At 60.7% G+C, this 18,839-nt stretch overlaps 1 protein-coding gene across 10 annotated transcripts in view; it reads right to left on the bottom strand.

Moving 5' to 3' along the window:
• ADAMTS13 (ADAM metallopeptidase with thrombospondin type 1 motif 13) overlaps nt 1–18,778 on the bottom strand; it is a 32,156-nt gene extending 13,378 nt beyond the window's left edge. For 3 of the 10 annotated variants that reach the window (XR_007146263.1, XM_047829713.1, XM_047829717.1), the window contains exons 1-20: nt 18,166–18,431; nt 16,144–16,262; nt 15,730–15,901; nt 15,322–15,388; nt 14,033–14,313; nt 13,812–13,953; nt 12,637–12,782; nt 10,586–10,669; nt 10,300–10,424; nt 10,035–10,181; nt 8,391–8,531; nt 7,742–7,904; nt 6,932–7,036; nt 6,487–6,638; nt 6,296–6,359; nt 4,107–4,233; nt 3,555–3,703; nt 3,089–3,209; nt 2,310–2,390; nt 975–1,156 (exon numbers count right to left, since the gene is read on the bottom strand). Coding sequence is in view for 9 of the 10 variants with exons in the window: in XM_047829713.1 (XP_047685669.1) it covers nt 975–1,156; nt 2,310–2,390; nt 3,089–3,209; nt 3,555–3,703; nt 4,107–4,233; nt 6,296–6,359; nt 6,487–6,638; nt 6,932–7,036; nt 7,742–7,904; nt 8,391–8,531; nt 10,035–10,181; nt 10,300–10,424; nt 10,586–10,669; nt 12,637–12,782; nt 13,812–13,953; nt 14,033–14,313; nt 15,322–15,388; nt 15,730–15,901; nt 16,144–16,181 (2,487 nt within the window). In the remaining variant the exon portion in view is untranslated. Of the gene's footprint in view, nt 1–974; nt 1,157–2,309; nt 2,391–3,088; nt 3,210–3,554; nt 3,704–4,106; nt 4,234–6,295; nt 6,360–6,486; nt 6,639–6,931; nt 7,037–7,741; nt 7,905–8,390; nt 8,532–10,034; nt 10,182–10,299; nt 10,425–10,585; nt 10,670–12,636; nt 12,783–13,811; nt 13,954–14,032; nt 14,314–15,321; nt 15,389–15,583; nt 15,902–15,933; nt 16,057–16,143; nt 16,263–18,165; nt 18,432–18,646 lie in introns of those variants that run through there. The other 7 variants (XM_047829714.1, XM_047829716.1, XM_047829715.1 and 4 more) reach the window with 7 other exon arrangements.
• Between the last annotated feature and the right edge of the window lie 61 nt (nt 18,779–18,839).

The raw sequence follows: 18,839 nt of genomic DNA, 5'->3' as shown, positions 1-18,839 counted from the left end.
GAGAACACTGAGGCACAGGGCGGTGGCATACACAGGCGGCAAGGGCAGGGGGAGAACCTAGCAGCCTCTGCGGAGGACAGCGTGGCTTGGGAGAACATTCGGCTTGCAGGCCTGGCCCTGTGCCCGTCCCTCTGTCCCACGGCTCCCGAGGGTCTCACTTTCCCTCGATTAGGGTGGGGCGTGCCCACCCTCTGGCACCTTCGAGATCCAAGCCAGCAAGCCCTTTAGCAGCGGCCACCTTTCAGGACGTGCCCCCCTGCCACACGCTTAATGCGCCTTATTTTTGACAAACGAACCTTGACAAAACTTCGTGATGTAGGCATGCCTAGCCCCAATTCACAGGTGGGGAAATTTAGGCTTAGGAAAGTTCATGGCCTTGCCCAAGCTCTTGGAGAGCCGGGATTCAAACTCCAGTCCGTCGGAGTCCCAGGGCCTGGACCCTTCACCTCTGGGTCACCCTGCATCCGGCTCCTGGGCTGACGCGGCTCCAGGAGGGATGCCCCCACAGTGGGTCTCTAATCAGGGCATCACCGACGGTCTCGCTCCCCATGCCCTCCTCGGGCCAGGTCCGACACAGGCCTGATCCCCACTGCACCCGATCGCCCTGCATAGAGCCCCCTCTGCACCCTCCCTCCCCAACCCCCAAGTCCCCGGGGGGGAAGCCCCCACTCTTCTCATGGCCAGCAAGACCCCTGGAGATCTGTCCTGCCTCCTTGCCCGGGGACGGGTGTGTGTGTCCCCTTTCCTCATCCCTCCTAGTTACCCATCCTGGGCACACACTGTTCCCTCAAGACACGTTCGTCACTCCCTGCTTGGCCCGGCCAGCTCATCTCTGACCTCAGCAGCACAGCCCTCTCCTGGGGAAGCCCCTGACCCCTGCACGCCCACTCTCAGAACACCAGGGACCCTGTGGGCTGACTGCTGAGCGATACCAGGAGGAGGCCCCACCGACCCCCACAGGCCCTCCTGGTCACCTGGATTTCCACGTGTTCCCGAGTGGGTCCCCGGATGCGGATCTCCTCCAGGTGAGGCAGCCGGTCCTCGGTGAGGGTCACTCTGTACTCGACACGGCTGTCCTCCAGGAGGGAGGGGTAGGTGGTGCTGGGAGAGATGCTAGAGTTCCCGGCCACGATGTAGCGCCCTCCGATCCGCACCGCTGTGGGGGGATCCAGGCTGTCAGCAGGGGGAGCGCCACCCCACCCCACCCCAGCCCTGCGGCAGGTGGCCGCCAGCCCTCACGGAAGAGGTCCCGGTTTAAGGAATGGGGTGGTGGCAACCACGGGACGTGATCTCTGCTGCCACATCTGTAGCCTCCCCCCCAGGGTCCCAGCCCTCCCTGGGGAGCCCATCTGCCTGGCGCCTTGGTGGGTCAGGCAGTCTCTGCAGCCAGCAAGGCACAGCCTCCCAGGTGTGCACAGGCATCTGACCACAGACAGCGTCCCCATGGGGCACCTGGGGGGGTTCCGTTAGTTGAGTGTCCAGCTCTTGACTTCGGCTCGGGTCATGATCTCACGGTTCATGAGTCTGAGCCCTGTGTCAGGCTCTGTGCTGACAGCGTCCCCGTGTCGGTGGCTCTGCACCTCTGCCCAGAACCTGGTGAGCACTGTGGACCTGCCGTCTCACCAGGCGCGCTCACATGGAGCTCTCCAGGCAGCTTCAGGGGCCCAAGGACCTCCAAGCGCCCCCACTCCGGATTCCAAGGACGGGTGTAGGCGCCCTCGAAATCAAGAACCACCGTGGCATTGGGTAGTAATACAACTGGTCCAAAGACAGACGTGGCCTTTGCCCTGGGCTTCCAGGCAGGAACTTGCGTCACACCTGACAGCTGTATCTTTGTTTAAGGTGGGGGCTGGCCAAGCCGGCAAGACCAAATATGCGATTTAGACAGCAGCTGTGAGTCAACCGCCTCAGTGAGCCCAGAGATGGAGACCATCCGCGTGAGGAATCGGTCTGCCGGTCAGGCCTCACGTCTACATGATGAAGCCCTAATTCAAACTGGACGCTGAACCCCGGTGAGCTCCCTGGGTTGGCACTACTCGGTGCATGTTGTCACGCTTCGGTGCTGGACACGGAACCCTCCCAGGTTCTGCCCTAGGCGTCTCTTGCTCTGGCTTTATTGTCTAAGCCATAACTGCGGGTATAAAAGCTCTCCAACTTCTGGGGATCCTCCTAGTGACGTATCCACCCTGGCGGTGGTCAGGGAACCCCCTGAACTTGTAGCTGGCATCCGAAGTGAGGGCATCTTGGGGTCTGTGCCTCGCCGTTCGCAGTCTGGCTAACTCTGGGTGAGTGCCCTCTGCCCAGCTCACCCAAGTGTGTGAAGAGAGGTCTCTGGTTGGCGACGTATATGCTGGTCAGGTTGCGGGTAACCGTCAGGAACGTGACATACTCTAGAAGGAAACAGGGGAGGGTGGGTGGGAGGGTGGGTGGTCCCAGGTCACTTACATCACAGTCAAAGGGAGCAAATTTCAGGTGTACAGGAAAAAGAGCCTCAGCCCCAAAAGCTACCAATACAATGGGGCTGCCTCGGGCAGTAGAGGGCCCCCTGTCACCCCTCGGGCTGTAGAGAGCCCCGTGTCACCAGGGGCCAATCAAAGCCAGGCTGGGCGGCCACCCTCCAGGGTGCTGCCCCGGCCAGGAGGAGAGACTGAATCCAAGGTTCTGGGCTCAGCGTGTGACCTGCCACAGGGAGGTGGGACTCAACTCCTCACCTGACCTTCTAAGCGCCCACTTTGCAAATGACTTGACCTCCTTTATAAACAAACAGATCACAGCCAAGGGGTTCCCAAGTATAACATCCCTTCTGATGGGATTCCGTGGGTAGGAGGGGCCAGGCCGGCCTCCCACAGACCGCCCAGTATCCGGGTTTTATCTGCATCACAGCTACTGTGAGCAGTCATTCCCAAAACTCCACTGCCCCCCGTGGCGGCCTCATCAGACTCCGAGCTGGGTGGGGAGGCTGGCGAGGTGGAGGGCAGAGGCCGAGGCCCACGAGGAGGGTCCAGGGCTCACTGCCAAGGCTCTGAGCTGCAGGTGTCTCTTGGAGGCTGGCAGGGGCCCGGCCATCCACCCCGAGGGAAACCCCTACCTCTGGCCCTTCCGGCCGTGAAAGAGCCGTTGCGGGGGCTGCATGTGCTGTTGTCCCCTCCACACACCTGGCACGCGTCTCGCACCTGCTGGGAGTCCATCCTGCCGTCACAGCCGAATGTCTGTGCAAAGAGCAGTGGCAGGTGACGCCTGTCCCCACCGACCCCACTGCTCTGAGGCCCCGGGATTCACACGACAAACTCGAGGCGTTTTGCAGCATCTGACCTCCATGCAGGAAGCAGGCATAAATGACTCCCCCAAGGTCACAGCGGAGCTCTTGACCCCCTGCTGACTCCAAGGTCAGTTCAGTGCCCTAGCATCACCCCATGCGGATTCCGCGGCAGCTTCACAAGGACCGTGCCCGCAGACCGGGCCCTCTCCGAGCCCCTTAGCATCTGGCTTCCGACGTGACTGGCCGCAGGGCCACAGCGGGTGGGAGGGTACCTCCGCTGCCCGCACACGCGTACCCTGCAGCTGCCCGACACGCACAGGCTCAGGGTCCCGTCCTCCCGCCGGCCACTTGGCACACACCGGGTCCCATCCAGGAAACTGTCCCCTCGCCTCACAATGAAGGTCTCGCCGATGGCTCGGCACATGTGTCTGCACAGAGCGTCCCCTGGGAAGGTGGAGAGACAGAGAACCCTGACGCGAGGGTGACGGGGAGCTGGGAAGGCGGTGACCCTGCAGAGCACAGCCCAGGTGGGCCTGCCCTTGTCAGGGCCACCTCACTTCATCCTCCGGGTTTGGGGCCAGGGCCCCGCCTCCTGAGGCAGCGATCACGATCACGACGTACCGCTTGTCACCGAATCGAGCCAAGGAGCCCCCCCTTGGTGCTTCCCGGTGTCGTCTCACTGAATCCTTCCAACACCCGAGCAGGGAGACCCTACTCTTATTTCCATTTTACAGATGGGAACACCGAGACTCAGGCCCCTTAGCAAGGGGGCCGAGCCAGGACGCGATACAGAGCCTGAGTCCGAGCCCTGCTCTCAACAGCATCAGGGTGATGGGGGCCAGCCCACCTTGACTGTACTGCTCAGCGGAGCCCCAGCGGTAGAAGGAGGCGTTGCCTGGGGACAGGTGTAGCGGTTTCCTGTCCGTCCGGGAGCACTGCTCAGACATGAAGTCCAGCTGGGTCTTCTCACAGGCCTGGCCGGGAGGAGGCAGAGAACAGGCACAGGAGGGGCCCTGGGATGGGGGGCCTGGGGGCGGGGGATCTAGGACAGGAGCCTTTGCCACTGCGGACGGCAAGGCACCCCGCGGCACGAGGGCCACGATGTGGGTTTGAGCCCGCTCCTGGCTGCGCTGCGGTTCCCCGGTCTATAAAGCAGGGGAGCCAAGAGCCTTTCTCTGCTGAGGGGAGAATCCCGGAGAATCTGCAAGGACACAGGGCAGGGCCTACCACCCAGCAACAAAGAAATAAAGAGCACTGCTCGCCTGCTCCCCAACCTGAGCCCGTGCTCCAGGTGAGGACTCTGCCCTCCAGGTCTGGGGAGGCCCGTGACCGCCTGGTGAAAGTGGGAGGGAAGGCCTCGCCACGTGCAGACCTTGACACAACGTCAAAGGAGCCATCCGAGCGCCTCGCACCCAGGGTACTGGCCATGATCAAAGAACACCGGCAATAGGGGCACCCGGGTGGCTCAGTCAGTTAAGCGTCTGATTCTGGATTTCGGTTCAGGTCGTGATCTTGCGGTTTGTGAGTTTGAGCCCTCAACCCTGACAGTGTGGAGCCTGCTTGGGAGTCTCTCTCTCCCTCTCTCTCTGCCCCTCCCCGGCTCGCTCTCTGCTCTCTAAAAGTAGAAAAAGAAAGAAAGAAAGGCAAAAGAAAGAAAGAAAGAAAGAAAGAAAGAAAGAAAGAAAGAAAGAAAGAAAATCTTAAAAAAAAAACTCATGGGCAATAAAGATGGGGAGTGGAGAGGATATGGAGAAAGCGGAACCTTCGCCCACAGCTGGTGGGAGTGCAAAATAGCTGGGCTGCCGTGCAGGATGGTTTTAGAGGCTCCTCAAAGACTTGAACGTAGAAACACCATACAATCCAGCGATTCCGCTTTTGTTTTTAACGTTTATTCGTTTTTAAGAGCAAGAGAGACAGAGCACGAGCAGAAGAGGGGCAGAGAGAGAGACACAGGGGGACGCAGAATCCGAAGCAGGCTCCAGGCTCCGAGCCGTCAGCGCAGAGCCCGACGCGGGGCTCGAACCCACGGACCGCGAGATCGTGACCTGAGCCGAAGTCGGACACCCAACCGACTGAGCCACCCAGGCGCCCCTGTCCAGTGATCCCAAAAGAAATAAAAGTTGGTGGGGTGCCTGGGTGGCTTCTGACTTCCGCTCAGGTCACGATCTCACGGTTCGTGAGTCCAGGCCCTGCACTGGGCTCTGCACTGACACTGAAGATCCTCTGTCTCCCTCTCTCTCTGCCCCTCACACCCGCACACGCACTCTCACTCTCAAAAATAAATATTAAAAAATAGGAATAAGAATTGGTACTCGAGTCCACATACACACAGGCCCACAGCAGCACTATTCACAATAACCAAAAGGTGGAAGTGGCCTAAATGTCCGTCAACAGATGGACGGATAACATGTGGCCCATCCACATGATGGGCTGCCGTTCAGCCACAAAAAGGACTGTACTTCTCACACCTGCTACACCGTGGGTGACCCTTGAGGACACGATGCTGAGTGATAGAAGCCAGTCACAAAAAGGCCACGCATTGTGTGATTCCATTTGTATGAAATGTCCAGAACAGACGCATCCGCGGAGACAAAAGGTGACTGGTGGCTGCCAGGGGCGGGAGGATGGGGGAGGGGAGCAACGACTTAACGGGTCTGAGGTCTTACTTTGGGGTGACAGAAGCGGTTTGGAACCTGATGGAGGCGGTGGTGGCACAACATTGTGAATGTGCTAAACGCCACTGCATCTCACCCTTAAAATGGTTGATTTTATGTGACGTGAATTTCACCTGCTCTTAGAACGGAGGAATGGTTTCAGGGGGTGCTGGCGGGGGCAGTGGCAGGTGGGGAGGGAGGGGGACACTGCAGGGACATCCTGGAGTATGCATTGAGGTCCCAGTAGAGGTAGAACAGCACCCCCCTCTTTCAAAAGCGCCCTGGTGTGAGCCACGAATTACAGCCGCCCTGATCCTTCCACACCCCCGGCCCCCCGCTGCCGACCTGACGCTCTGGCTGCACCCCGGGGAGGCAGGCCTACCTGGGTGTTGCACATCTCCGCCTGGAGGTCATCGCCCACACACGCACGCCCTCCAAAGGCCGGCCTGAAAATACCCACAAGACACAGGGGGTGACAGGGGAGCCGCTCCCCGCTAGCCAGGGAATGTGGAGGGGGGGCCCTCCCCCCACCCCAGCCCTGACCTGGAGAACAGCGCCTCCTGCATGCAGTACCTGGGGTTGCTGCACTGTCGCCTCCTGGTGACCACCCCTCCCCCGCAGGAGCGGGAGCAGGGACTGGGGGGACCCCAGCTAGACCAGTGCCCGTGCACCACTCCCACGGGGGTCAGCTCCGCCAGGGAGCGGCAGTGACCTTTGGAGCACCACTGCGAGAGAAGGGCACACCATCGCACACCCAGGACGGCTGCCATCCCCAGGGCCCCGCACACGCAGGGTGGCCACACAGGCATGCACACGTGCTCCTGCCCCGCCCTCCCATCCTGCTCAGGAAACGAAGCTAAATACGAAAGAGGGCAAACCCCAGCGTGTAGGACAGAGGGGTCTGGCCCCCGCAGAGTAGGGGAGAAGGGCAGAGGCACAGAGGTCTGCAGGGTAGCGGGAAGCCGAGCGCCTGGTAGAGCCAGCCAGCCAACACAGGCTCCGTCACTCCCGCTCCGACCTTCTGCTCGCCACACTCTGTCCCATCCAGGAGGGGAGTCAAGAGGCGGCTACAGACGCTTCGGTCCAGGGGGTCCTCGTGGCAGGAGAGAGCCTGGCACACGTCCTAAACGGGGACACAGGGGGCCCGCTGGAGGGGCTAGTGTCCAGCCTTAACTGTCCCCCCGCAGACCACGGGGGCACACACACCGCTCTGTGGGCACCGGTGGCCGGGGAGAATGGGCACGGCACACCTGTCTGTGAGCCCACAAAAATGTTTTCACTTCTTCTCAAAGCAGCAGACAAAAAATGACTCTTTAGGTCAAAGCAGGTGTCCTCATATGTAACGTTAATACGTTTTGTTATAACGACGCGAAGAAAAAAACCTTTGTATGTTTTATTAAAACACTGATAACAATTCTCAGTATTCCGTATTGAGAAAGAGGCCCCGCTAGGGCAAAGGTGCCTGGGGCCCATGGAAGTCCAGGGAGGAAGACCGTCTTTGGGGAGCCGGCCCCCCTTCATCTCCCCTTCCCCCGCTAGCTCACACTCCTGCTATAGGATTCAGTGTGGAGGGGACTTCCTCCAGGAAGCCCTTGGTGACTGCCTATTTAAGTCCCGCGTCCATGGGCTCAGGGGCTCCACATAATCTGTGGGACACAGTCAAAAGGAAAACATGAGCACCCTCGCTCAAAATTTACGCATTTTAAGAGGTGCCTGGCGGCCTGGCACGGCGGGCGCTCACAGGGCACAGTGGAGCAGGAGGAGCTGGGCGCGGGTAGAGGGTGCAGGGGCTGGGTGGCAGAGAAGCGGGACGGCCGGCGGGACTCACCAGGTGCTCCCTGGTGAAGGTGCAGGCCACCGCTGCAGGGCCGAAGGCGACGCGGCACTGCTCGTCCGCGCCGTAGTGGAGGCCGGGCTGCGCCCGGGGAGGGCTCCCCGCGGCCCCGGCCTGCGGCCCCGGCGGGTCCCACAGGCAGCGCGCCCGTCCTGCGCTGCGACAAGGCCCGGCTCAGACCCCGGGTGCACACCGGGGTGGAGAGGTGGGCGCGGGCGGGCGGGCAGGGCGTTCTCAGCGCGCACCCCCAGCAAAAGCTGGGACCGGGCTCGGCCCCGGCGGAGTGAAGGTGGGGCCGGGGCAGATGCCCGCGCGAGGGAGTGGGGAGGAAGGAGATGAGGCAGGGGAGCGGCGAGGAGGGAGGGGTGGCTGGAGGGAGGGGCGGGGATGGGGCCGCATTGAGGCGTGGGCGCGGAAACCGGTGGACGCAAGAGGGTGCGTGGGAGTGAGGGAGAAACAGGATCCGCGTAGGGAAGGGTGGCTGGAGGGAGGGGCCAAGGAGGACGGAGAAGGGCCCGGGGGGGGGGGGGGGGGCGCGGACAGAGCGCGATGGGGATTGAACAGAGAGGGCTGGGGCACAAGTAGGGGTGGCCCCAAGTGGAGATGGGGCGGGGAGGGCTGCGCGGGTGAGGGACGCGGCTACCTGAGCAGGTGCAGCAGTTGCTGGCGGCTGCAGGCGGACCACGAGAGGTCACCCCTGGCGGTCGCCGCGTCCTGGGACGCCATCACGTGGCCGCTGGGCCCACAGCCGCTCCCGGGCGCGCCGTCGTGTTCCAAGCCCAAGCTGTCCCGGGGAGGCAACGCTCAGAGCCCTCGTGCCCCCTCCACCCGCCTGGAGTCCAAGCCTGGCCAGCCCCTTGGTCGGGTTGGAAGCGTTTGCAGACCCCACGGTCCCCTGGCCCCCCCACCAGCGAGCCCTGCCTCCGTTTCCCCCAGAGGGAGTGCTCAGCCAGCCAGCCAGGTGGTTCCTGCCTCTTTGGGGTAATAAATATTAAAAGGCTTTAGTGGCCCTTGGGTGGCTCAGTAGGTTTAGCCACTGACTCTTGATTTCCACTCAGGTCATGATCCCACGGTTGGTGAGATGGACCCCCCCCCCCCCACTCTCGGGGCTCTGCACTGACAGGGCAGAGTCTGCTTGGGGCCCCCTCTTTCTCTCTGCCCCTCCCCTGCTCATGTGCACGCTCTCTCTCAAAAATAAATAATAAATAAAACATTTTTTAAAAGGCTTTAGGGGCACCTGGGGGGCTCAGTAGGTTGAGCAACTGACTTCGGCTCAGGTCACGATCTCCAGGTTTGTGGGTTCCAGCCCCGTGTGGGGCTCTGTGCTGACAGCTTAGAGCCTGGAGCTGCTTTGGATTCTGTGTCTCCCTCTCTCTCTGCCCCTCGCCGGCTTGTTCTCTGTCTCTCTCTCTCAAAAATAAATAAAAATTTAAAAAAAAGAAAACAAAAACAACATACAGTATAATCCTGATTTTGCAAATAAAAACTATGTGTGTGTGGGCGCCTAGGTGGCTCAGTCAGTTGAGCATCTGAATTTTTTTTTATGTTTATTTAGAGAGAGAAAGAGAAAGAGAGCGTGAGCAGAGGAGGGGCAGAGAGAGAGGGAGACAGAGGATCCGAAGCAGGCTCTGTGCTGACAGCAGGGAGCCCAGTGACAGGCTTGAATTCAGGAACCATGAAATCAGGACCTGAGCTAAAGTCAGATGCTTAACTGACTAAGCCACCCAGGGACCCGAGGGTCCAAGTCTTGATTTCAGCTCAGGTCATGATCCCAGGGTTGTGGGAACAAGCCCACATCGGGCTCTGCATTAGCATGGAGGCCAATTAAGATTCTCTCTCTCCCCTTCTGCCCCTCCCCTGCTCGCTTAAGCGTGCTCAAGATTCTCTTCGTAAAATAAAAATAAATATGTGTGTGTGTAAGACCTGACTACAATTACGTACAAAAGGTGAACAGATGTTACCTCTAAGGGCTGGGATTTGGGATAATTTTTACAGCCTGCTTTTCCTTTACCTGAATTTCCTAGAAAACATTTCCTAATTGTGAAGTCTGTCTTGCTTTTGCGGGGGGAGGGGGGGGTAAAAACAATTTTTTTAATCACCTGGTAATCAAGAAATAGCAGATTTCCCAGCCCTTGCCTTCCTCCCCCCAAGTCCACTGAGGTCAAGGGTACAGGTTCCTTCCAGCAGACTCCTACAGGGCTGCCCTCCTACCCCACGGCAGCCTCAACATTCCCTCCTGGGAGCTCCGGTCGGCTCCTAGACCTCAACTTGGGGACAGTATGCCTACCTGTGCCCAATCTCATGGGCGATGGTGACCCCCAGGTCAAAGCCGGTATCCTCAGTGATGAGGCAGCTCCAGGAGGACGAGCAGACACCCCCCAGCTGGGTGACCCCCCGAACCTGCCGGTTACCATCAGGCAACTCCAGGTCAAACCTTGGGAAGAAAAAAGGCACCAGGCTGCTGCTGAGGCCGGGCCGCCTTTGCAGAGGGGGGGTGGGGAGGGGAGGACAGCTCCCAGGCAGGCTGGCGTGCCACGGGGGCGCTCGGCTACCTGGTGATGTAGAGGACCAGGTCGGCGTGCCCAGGATCTGTGTCGTCCTCGGGGTTGACCGTCCTGCTCCACTCACAGACACTCAGCAGTGAGGCCGTGATGTTGGCTGTGATATTCGGAGCATCCTGGGGGTGGGGGGGGTCACAGAGCCCGTGTTTATGGGACCTGCGCCACAGTGCTCACCACAACCCTGTCGCTGTCCATGCTACAGACGGGGAGAGCGGCAGGAAGAGATAGAATGGAAATGGGGTTTCCAGGGACTCTGGGCTCCCAGCTTGGTGCCTACCTCAGGCTGGGTCAGGGTGACCATCTTCACCAGATGCACTCGGAACTGAGTCCCCAGGGATGGGTCCCTCAGCAGCTCTGACCCCTGTGGAAAGGCAGGAGGGAGAGGTGACTGGTGGGTGGGCGGGGCCTGGCTGGGGCGGGGCCTGGAGAGACTGCTCCATTAGCAGTGGGGGGAAATGCTTGTCTGGGGGCTGGCGGCCAGCCACAGAGATGGGCAGACGTGTGCTGGTCCTCCTTGCTCACGGCTCAAGAAGGCCAACCACAAAGAAAAGACAACCTGAAACCACGGGATGCAAATAATTATGAGTTTAGAACATTCCATTCCAACACTGTTTCCTGCTCACCAGACTCACCCCGTCCTTTCTCTTCTCTGTCCATCCGCCTGGAACACCCTTCTCTCCACCTCGGCTTGTTTCACCTGCGCCTCTCCAGAAGGCGGCACGAGGGCCTCCCCTCCCTCCGCGAACCCTTTTCTGGGTTCCCCTGACAGAGCGCTGCCCTCACCACCCCCCAGCCAGGCTCCTTCCTGGCTCTCTCTCTCTCTCAGCACATCTGTCAAGATGCCCATCATGGTTGACTGTCTGTGGTTATTTGCAGCAGCCTGTCCCTGAATTAGACATGCCCCCCCTCCCCCCCAGAGAGAGAACCCTGCCATCACTGGCCTCGGCTGACCTGAGTCTGAATCCGAGCTCTGCTGCGAACTACCCGTGTGCGCGTGATCCTGCTAACTAACCTTGGAAGCTCAGGTTCCTCATCTGTGAAATGGAGGTAAAGCCTTCCGTGGCTATTGGCGGACTCAGAATGATGCCACGGGCACAGGATGGGTGCCCAGCCACGACAGTGGCTGTCACCACGGCCAGCCACCATCCAGGCAGGAGCCAGTCTGGTACCTACCACTGTCCCAGGTCCTCGTAAGACACATCAAGGACCAGAGGGAGTACGGCTTGACGACCGAATTTCAGCAGAGTAGACGGGGGGAGGAACCCCCCCCCCCCCGCCCCACCAAGCTTTCAGGTGACTGAAAGGAAGTGTTTTTCATCTCTGGGGCTGCAGGCAAAGACCTGTGGACTCGGGTCATGTCTGCAAGGGGACAGGACCACACGAGTGTGTCCCTGAGGCCCAGAGAACTGACAGCGGGCAGGGTGGTCTGATGGCCTGGCGCTCTGAGCCCGGGGGGGGCTTTTCCTTTTGCCCCAAACAGGTGGGCACGCCTAAGGCTGGGCACAAAGTGGCGCCAAGCTCCGCGCATTCTTGGAGGGCGGGCTCTGCCACTCTGCACGGCCAACTTGCAGACGGGGGCCGTCTCCTCGTCCCGCCCCCCACCCGGCACTGGTGTCCATCCCCCGACGTGGCAGACACTCGCCGGCGGCCCAGAGCAGTCACCGCGTGTCATACGTGTATTCTCAAACCGCTGGACACGGGGTTTCATGCAGTCCGTTAGGTTACACGCGAGTGTCAGGTTGTTGAAACACCCCTTTCTTTGCTTACCCTGCCCCCCAAGACGACAACCAGTGGGAGCCACTCTTCCCACGCCACCTTTACCCCTAGAAGCCAAGGGAAGGGGGGGGCCAGTAGAAACGGGGGTGCCCCCAAGAAAGGGAACAGAGAGGCCAGTGTGGGGTACCCCGGCTGGTGCCCGGGCAGTGCTGGCTGAGGTTCCCATGGAGCAAACGGACTTCAGGCCAGAGGCCAGACCTGAGGGGCCCTTGGAGAGAAGGGACCCAAGGAGCAAGAGGCTGTGGGGTGCACTAGGGAGCCAAGAGGGGTTCCAGGACCTCACCCGCCTCCACTGCAGGTGAGGGAGGGGAGGAGGAGGAAGGAAAGGACAGACCACACCCCTCCCCGCCCCAAAGCCCTGGGCCCCAAGCATGACCCCAGCCTTGCTTAGGTTTACACCCGAGTTCAGCCCAAGTTCAAACTACCAGATGAGCCAGCCCACTCACATTCGGCCCCAAGTCCCTGGTGTGGGGCACCGTGTCCAGAGGCTCCCGAGCCCCACCGCTTGTGGTCAGCACCCTCCAAGGGGTCCGCTCCCCAAGGAACACTCACCATGTTGAGGTTGGTGAGCACGTAGCGCTCAGTGTCCTCCTGGTGAGCCTGGTAGACGTCGGGGCCCACGGCCACCAGCAGCTCCAGGTGCAGGACCCTGCCGGCAGCCCATCTCCGGAGGCGAAGGCGAGGGGAAGGAGGACGGCCTGGTGAGGGAGGGGGCAGGGCTCAGAGCGAAGGTTCCAGAAAGCAGACGACCCATAGCTTTGGCCGCCCACGGCCAGGTCTTTCTTGGACTTGGAGACACAGTTGTGAGCTCTGTCCCTGCCCCTTATCACCATGGGTTTACGGAGTCAGGGGGCCCAGTCCCCAGCTTTCTCATGGGAAAGGTGGGGAGCAGGGAATGCCTGCTCCCAGGCGGGTGGGCGCCGAGTGAGAGGGCCTGTCCTGGACCCAGTCTCAGCCCCTACCTCGGGCCCTCCGGGAGCCGGCCTCTAGGCTCCTCCAAAATCAATGGTCTCAGAGAGCAGAGGGGCCCGAGCTGTTGAAAGTCACTTTATATTGGGACTGTCAGAAACAGTGGCAGCTGGCCCAAGAGGCTTCTGGGTCCTGGATTTCAGCCCACCCCCAAGGCCAGGTCCCATCAGCGACTAGCCATTTCGGAGCATTGAAAGGACCAGGTGGCAGGGCAGGGCCCAAGGAGGGAGCTGTCGTGTGGCTTTTACGTCCTTGGTGTCTCCCCAGAGTCCCACACTGGCTCTGCCCCCTTGATGTGTCCCTGCTCTGGGCACATGCTGAAGAACGGGGTCATCCCGAGATGAGCCCAAGACAGGACCCTGCTTGCACCTGGATGCAGCTGGGGGCCCGACGAGCAGGCCCGGGCAGCCGCAGAGCCAGCCATGCAAGCCCCGAGTGGCCACCTTCTGTCTTTGGGCCTCAGTGTTCCCATCTGTGGTATCGGATGTCCTGCCAGTCCCGGAGCTGGGAGACCCTAAAAGCACATGTCTGTGAACGTGCTTTGCAATTGATGAGGGGCTGCTCATAGGCTGGAGGCCTAGCTGTCCCCCTCTAGGACAGCTGGGGGCATGGCCGATGGCCACGTGTCCCCCTGGCCTGCCCACTCCCCAGCATCCTGAAGATGGCTCAGCCGGGCTTGTGGCATTCTGCACAGCCACCTGGGCACTGGGGAGAGCTGGCCCTCCCCCAGAGCTGTCCCCCTCTCCCAGGAGCCGTACCTTGGATGACTTGGGGGGCCTCGGGGCTGGGCCTGTGGACCAGGTGGGGCTGCGCACGAACCCGGGGAGGCAGCAGCTCCCAATGCCGCCTCCTCACCGGCTGGACGCGGAACCTGTCTGCGCCCACCAGGATGTCGCCCTCCTGGAGGAGAGACAGCAGACAGGCACGTAGCCCACCGGCCCCACCGAGGGACAGGGCCTCTCTGGGACGTCACGCTCACCAAGTGGCCTGAGCAGTAGGTGACCCTGGCCACTGCGCCCAGGGGCAGCAGGGGGCGGCCTCCCGCGAAGCAGGGATGGGGAGGCCGCCTCTCAAGCCGGAGGGAGGCGTTCAGCACGTGCTCGCTGGTGAAGGAGGCGGTGAGGAGGCTCCGCTCCGGCAGGAAGGAGAAGCCAAAGAGCTGTCCCAGGGCGAGCAGGGAGCAGCTCGGGGCCCTGCAGGGAGGCCCCCCGGGCCCATCCTCACAGATGCAGGTGAGCGGGGCCACGTCGAATTGCAGCACTGCGGGACAGAGGAGGCCACCTTGCTCCTCAACTCCCCCCGGGGCTCAGCCCTCCGCGTCTTCCTGCCCTGGGGAGGGCCCCCCCAACCGATCCGTTCCCTTTGGTGAGTGGGGCGCAGGGCTGGCCTTGGAGCCCGAGAGGCCTGGGCTCAAATCCAGCTCCTCCAGGCACACAGGGTGGAGGACTGAAAGTTTCCTCTCCAATTTGGGCCTCACCCTGGGGCAGACCAGCACTCAGCATGCGAGCCTCGCCCCAGAATAGGGTTTCCTGAGGGGTGGCCTGAACCCCAGCAGGCAAAGCAGGTACAGCCACAGCCTCTCTGGCCTTTACGGAAGAGCAGGTGCCCCAGGCCAGCCTCACCACCCTTCTCCACCAATCTGCCTCACAAAGCAGCCCCCAGGCCCCAGGAGGTCCCACCCTCAATCCCCAGGCAGCCCCAAGCAGTGCTCAATGTGCATGTGACCCAGGCCACAGGGAATTCAGTCACAGATGGGACATCCCCTTCTGCTCTCCACCCGGACCGCTAGCCCACCCTGACTCTGGTCCCCAACAGCCTTTACGTCAATGGCCTGACTTGGAAAGGGGGCTGGCACCCCAGCGAAGTCCGCAGGCACGGCCAAGAGCGACACGAGAGGCTCCGGCCGGAGCTTGAGCCAGCGCCTATCTCGTTTCTCACGGAAAGGATAAATAATTCCATTTCCGTCCGTGGCCAAAAGCCACAAGAGCTGCTGCAGCTTGGCCAGCCCAAGGGAGGCCCAGGGGCAAAAGGGACCAGCTAATTAGGAACCATTCCCTGGAGATCTTGAGCAGAAGCCTGGGGTCAGAACCCCAGCTCGGTCCAGGACGCCCAGACCAGCTTTTACGGACTTGGCGGAAGTATGGAGTTAATTAACAGGAACAACGGCAGCTTCTAGGACCTCCTCCCAAGCGGAGCTGAGATGCTCCCCCCACCCCCCCACTCGGTCGGGGGGAGCTCCCTCTGCTGAGAAGACGCCAGGACAGATACCTTCTAAGGTAGCATCGGGGCCAAAATAAGAAGTCACTTCCTCTGGCTCCAAAGCTTGGAGAAATTGCTGCAGGACAGAAAGCACAAGGGAGAAGGCAGGCGGGGAGAGGGGGTGGGAGAGGGGCAAGGCAAGGAGGAGGGGGAAACCAAGGCAGGGGTGGGGGTGGGAGGAGATCAGTACTGAGAAGCCCTTTCCTTCCTCGGTGAGCATGCTCTATCCCCGAAACCCCAAGCTCAGATCCGCCCCTCTCCCAGTGCAAACCTGGAAGCTGAAAGGAGGCCCTCTGCCCAAAGGCCGTTTGGGCGTCTCCATCTCTCCCGGGGGGCACCCCCTTGCAGCACCCAGCAGAGCTCAAGATTCCCAGCTCCAGGGCTCCCAAACACCTCAGCTCCTGCAGATTCGCCCACCTGCTGGAAATCGGAGCGTCCCCAGCAGCCCAGGAGAAAGAAGGCAGAAGTGAGCGTTGTCCCCACGCATCTCCCCCAGGGACGAGGCTCCCTCATCCTCAGGAAAACCAGCCTGCTCAGAGGGAGAGAGCCTTGTGACTGGAAATCTGGCCGGTGTGGAATGTGGCAGACCCTGGTGGGCGGGAAGAGGAGGCTGTTGTTTACTCTTGGGAGCTTCCTCCAGGGGCAGGGGCCACGGGGGTGGGCAGCCTGCAGGCCCTTGCACTAGGCTGGTCCTTGGTCTGGAGCTCCGGATTCTATACCCCGGAGTGGGGCTGAGCCAAGCAGCAGAGTCTGGAGGAGGGAGCATGGGACTAGGGATCTTAACAGATGTGGACCCAGGCGTGATTCTAGAACTGGGGCTGGGTTACTCACCCTTGGCTGGTGACAGGCTGCACCGGAGACAGCAGCATTCCAGCCTCCAACAACCTGCTCACGTCCACGGACAGCCCATGATCTGCCCTGCTCTCCTGTCCTCAATCCCCTTTGTCAACCTAAAATTGTCCGGAGGTGATAATTACACAAGCACATTTATCTGGGATCCAAGAACCTCAATTCAGGCCACATAGATTTGGGTCACAATCCAAACAGTGCCCCACCAGGGAGCCAAAGCCAGGGGCCTTTACAGCAAAAGTAGACTCGCTCGTGTGCATTGCTTACAGAGAATTTCAGACTGGTGTTGGTGGCCGCAAGTTAAATCCGTGTAAGACACACCTCGACTAACGCTGTCAGTAAACAATCTCTCACTAGCTGATTGCAAGGGTTCAGGCTCGGTCCTTGGAACATTTGCACTTTGGCCCAGTTCAAAGTGCATGGTTCCACCGGTGAGGATGGCGAGGACGTGAATACGGCCCATCTCCTTAATGGACTCCGGCTCCACTTAAAACCCCTTGACATAAATGGCCCCGTCTCACTTCACCCTCCGTGCCCAGGGCAGATGCCCGGCCCCCCACTGAACTCACTCCTCACTCCCCCCTCCCGCCGGCCAGGGACGGTCACAGAACCAGGCGAGTGGCACCACAGTCACAGACTGCTTGGCAGCCCACTCCACTTTCTGGAAGGTTCTTAGCCACCCTCTCCAAAGCACTGTTTCACGCTCCCTCCCACCTCCAGGACACAGCCCCCAACTCCCCTGACAGCTAGAGGGGGATCTGAAGGTCTCCTGGCTTCTCCTCCTCTTTATCAGGGAGGCTGCCCCGACTCCGCCCTGGGCCAACCCGCTTCCCATTCCCCGACCAGACCTGCAGGACCGTCTGAGGCTCTCTCTGTCCATCCTGCTTTTCTCCCTTTCCCTTTCCCAGGTATGCCATCCCAATTCACACTGTGCACTCCTGACTTTCTCTGTGACTGCTCTCTAGAGACCCAAATGGACACATGCCCTAATCCAAGCTGCATCACTGCCGGTCTGGGCATCTGTCATTGGTTCCCTCTGGCCTCCCTGCTTTCTCCCTCACGTCCTCCCCGTCCCGTTTCTCTTAGAGCAGCAGTGACTTGACTTTAAGAACTCAAGTCAGATTGCATCACCCCCCCAGCTCTGGAACAATCGATGGCTTCCCCTTGCCCTTAGGGTAAAACGTCCAAACCTCTTCCTGAGGCCTCCAAGGCTCTGTAATCATAGATCAGACTGGCCCCTGCCATCCCTCCGCCTGCATCTCTAAGCCTCTTCTCCCTGCACACAGAGCCTCAGCCACACCAGCCTGCTTCTCACTGTTCAGATACTGCTCTTCCTTCTGAGCCCTGGCTCAGCTCAAATGTTTCAGCTCAAATGTCACCCGCTCAGGAGGCCTTCCCTTAGGACCTGATCTAAGCGACCTCCAGGTAGGATTGCCACATTTAGAAAATAAAAATCAGGGCACTCTGTCAAATTTGAATTTTGGAGAAACAAAGAATACTTTTTGTTTGTTTCAGTTGATGTATGCCCCAAATAGTGCAGCTCTTGCATCGGGCACATTTATACAAGAACTATCCTTTATCAGAAATTCCCATTCCCCGGGGCGCCTGGGTGGCGCAGTCGGTTGGGCGTCCGACTTCAGCCAGGTCACGATCTCGCGGTCCGTGAGTTCGAGCCCCGCGTCAGGCTCTGGGCTGATGGCTCAGAGCCTGGAGCCTGCTTCCGATTCTGTGTCTCCCTCTCTCTCTGCCCCTGCCCCATTCATGCTCTGTCTCTCTCTGTCTCAAAAATAAATAAAAAACATTAAAAAAAAAAAAAAAAAAAAAAGAAATTCCCATTCCCCTGGGCCCCCTGCATTTTGTCTGGTAACCACACCCCTGGTCACCCTCTTCCCCAGCATCTCACTTTATCACCTTAGCGACAGTTACCCGCATCCAGAATTACCTGGTTCGTTTGTGATCAGTTTCTCTGAAAACCCCCCACCCCCGCACGACACACATACTCACGGCGAAGCTTTAGGGAAGCGAAGGCGTCATGGGCTCATCAAGGTACCGAGGGGCCACGCAAGGTGTGCTAGTGATTTATTACCACCGCTGTCGCGCAAACTAATACGAAGCATTGCCATCACGCTTTCTCACTGCTGCTGGACGTGGCTCAAGTGCTTCTGCAGCCCCAGGGCGCACGTGCCGCTCTACCAGCGCCCTGGGGCCCTCTTTCCGTCTCGCGGCCTCAGTTTCCCCACTCGGGGAGAGAGGGGCGGGGCCCGCGCGCCTTTCGCTCCGCCCCGCCCCCCCACCCCCCACCCCGGCGGCTCCCCAACCCGGGCCCGTCCGCCCAGCGCCCCCTCGCGGTCGCCTGCGCCCCCGCGCTCTGCCGGCCCAGCTGCGGTGCTACACCGACAGCGGCACCCCAGTTCTTTCCCGGCGCACGCGTCTCTCGTCCCCCGTCCCGGCTCTCGGTAGGGCCCCGGGCCTACCCCAAGCCTACCCCAGGTCATGGACCCCGGACGCCGCTCCTGGGGTGGTGGCCCTTCTCCCAGGCGGGAGAAGAGCCCCGCCCTGCTCCCGGCCGTGCGGAACCAGGAAGGGAGGCCCGGTTTCCAGCCGGTCCGGAGAGAAGAGCCCTTCCGGAGGCCGGGACGCACGTGCCGGGGCGCGCGCGGGGTAGCTTCCGGGGTCCC

Source organism: Prionailurus viverrinus, chromosome D4, assembly GCF_022837055.1.
Source record: "Prionailurus viverrinus isolate Anna chromosome D4, UM_Priviv_1.0, whole genome shotgun sequence".
In the NCBI taxonomy this organism is placed as follows: domain Eukaryota; kingdom Metazoa; phylum Chordata; class Mammalia; order Carnivora; family Felidae; genus Prionailurus; species Prionailurus viverrinus.
Note: the sequence above shows the minus strand (reverse complement) of the source record. Positions and strands in the feature narration are given on the sequence as shown.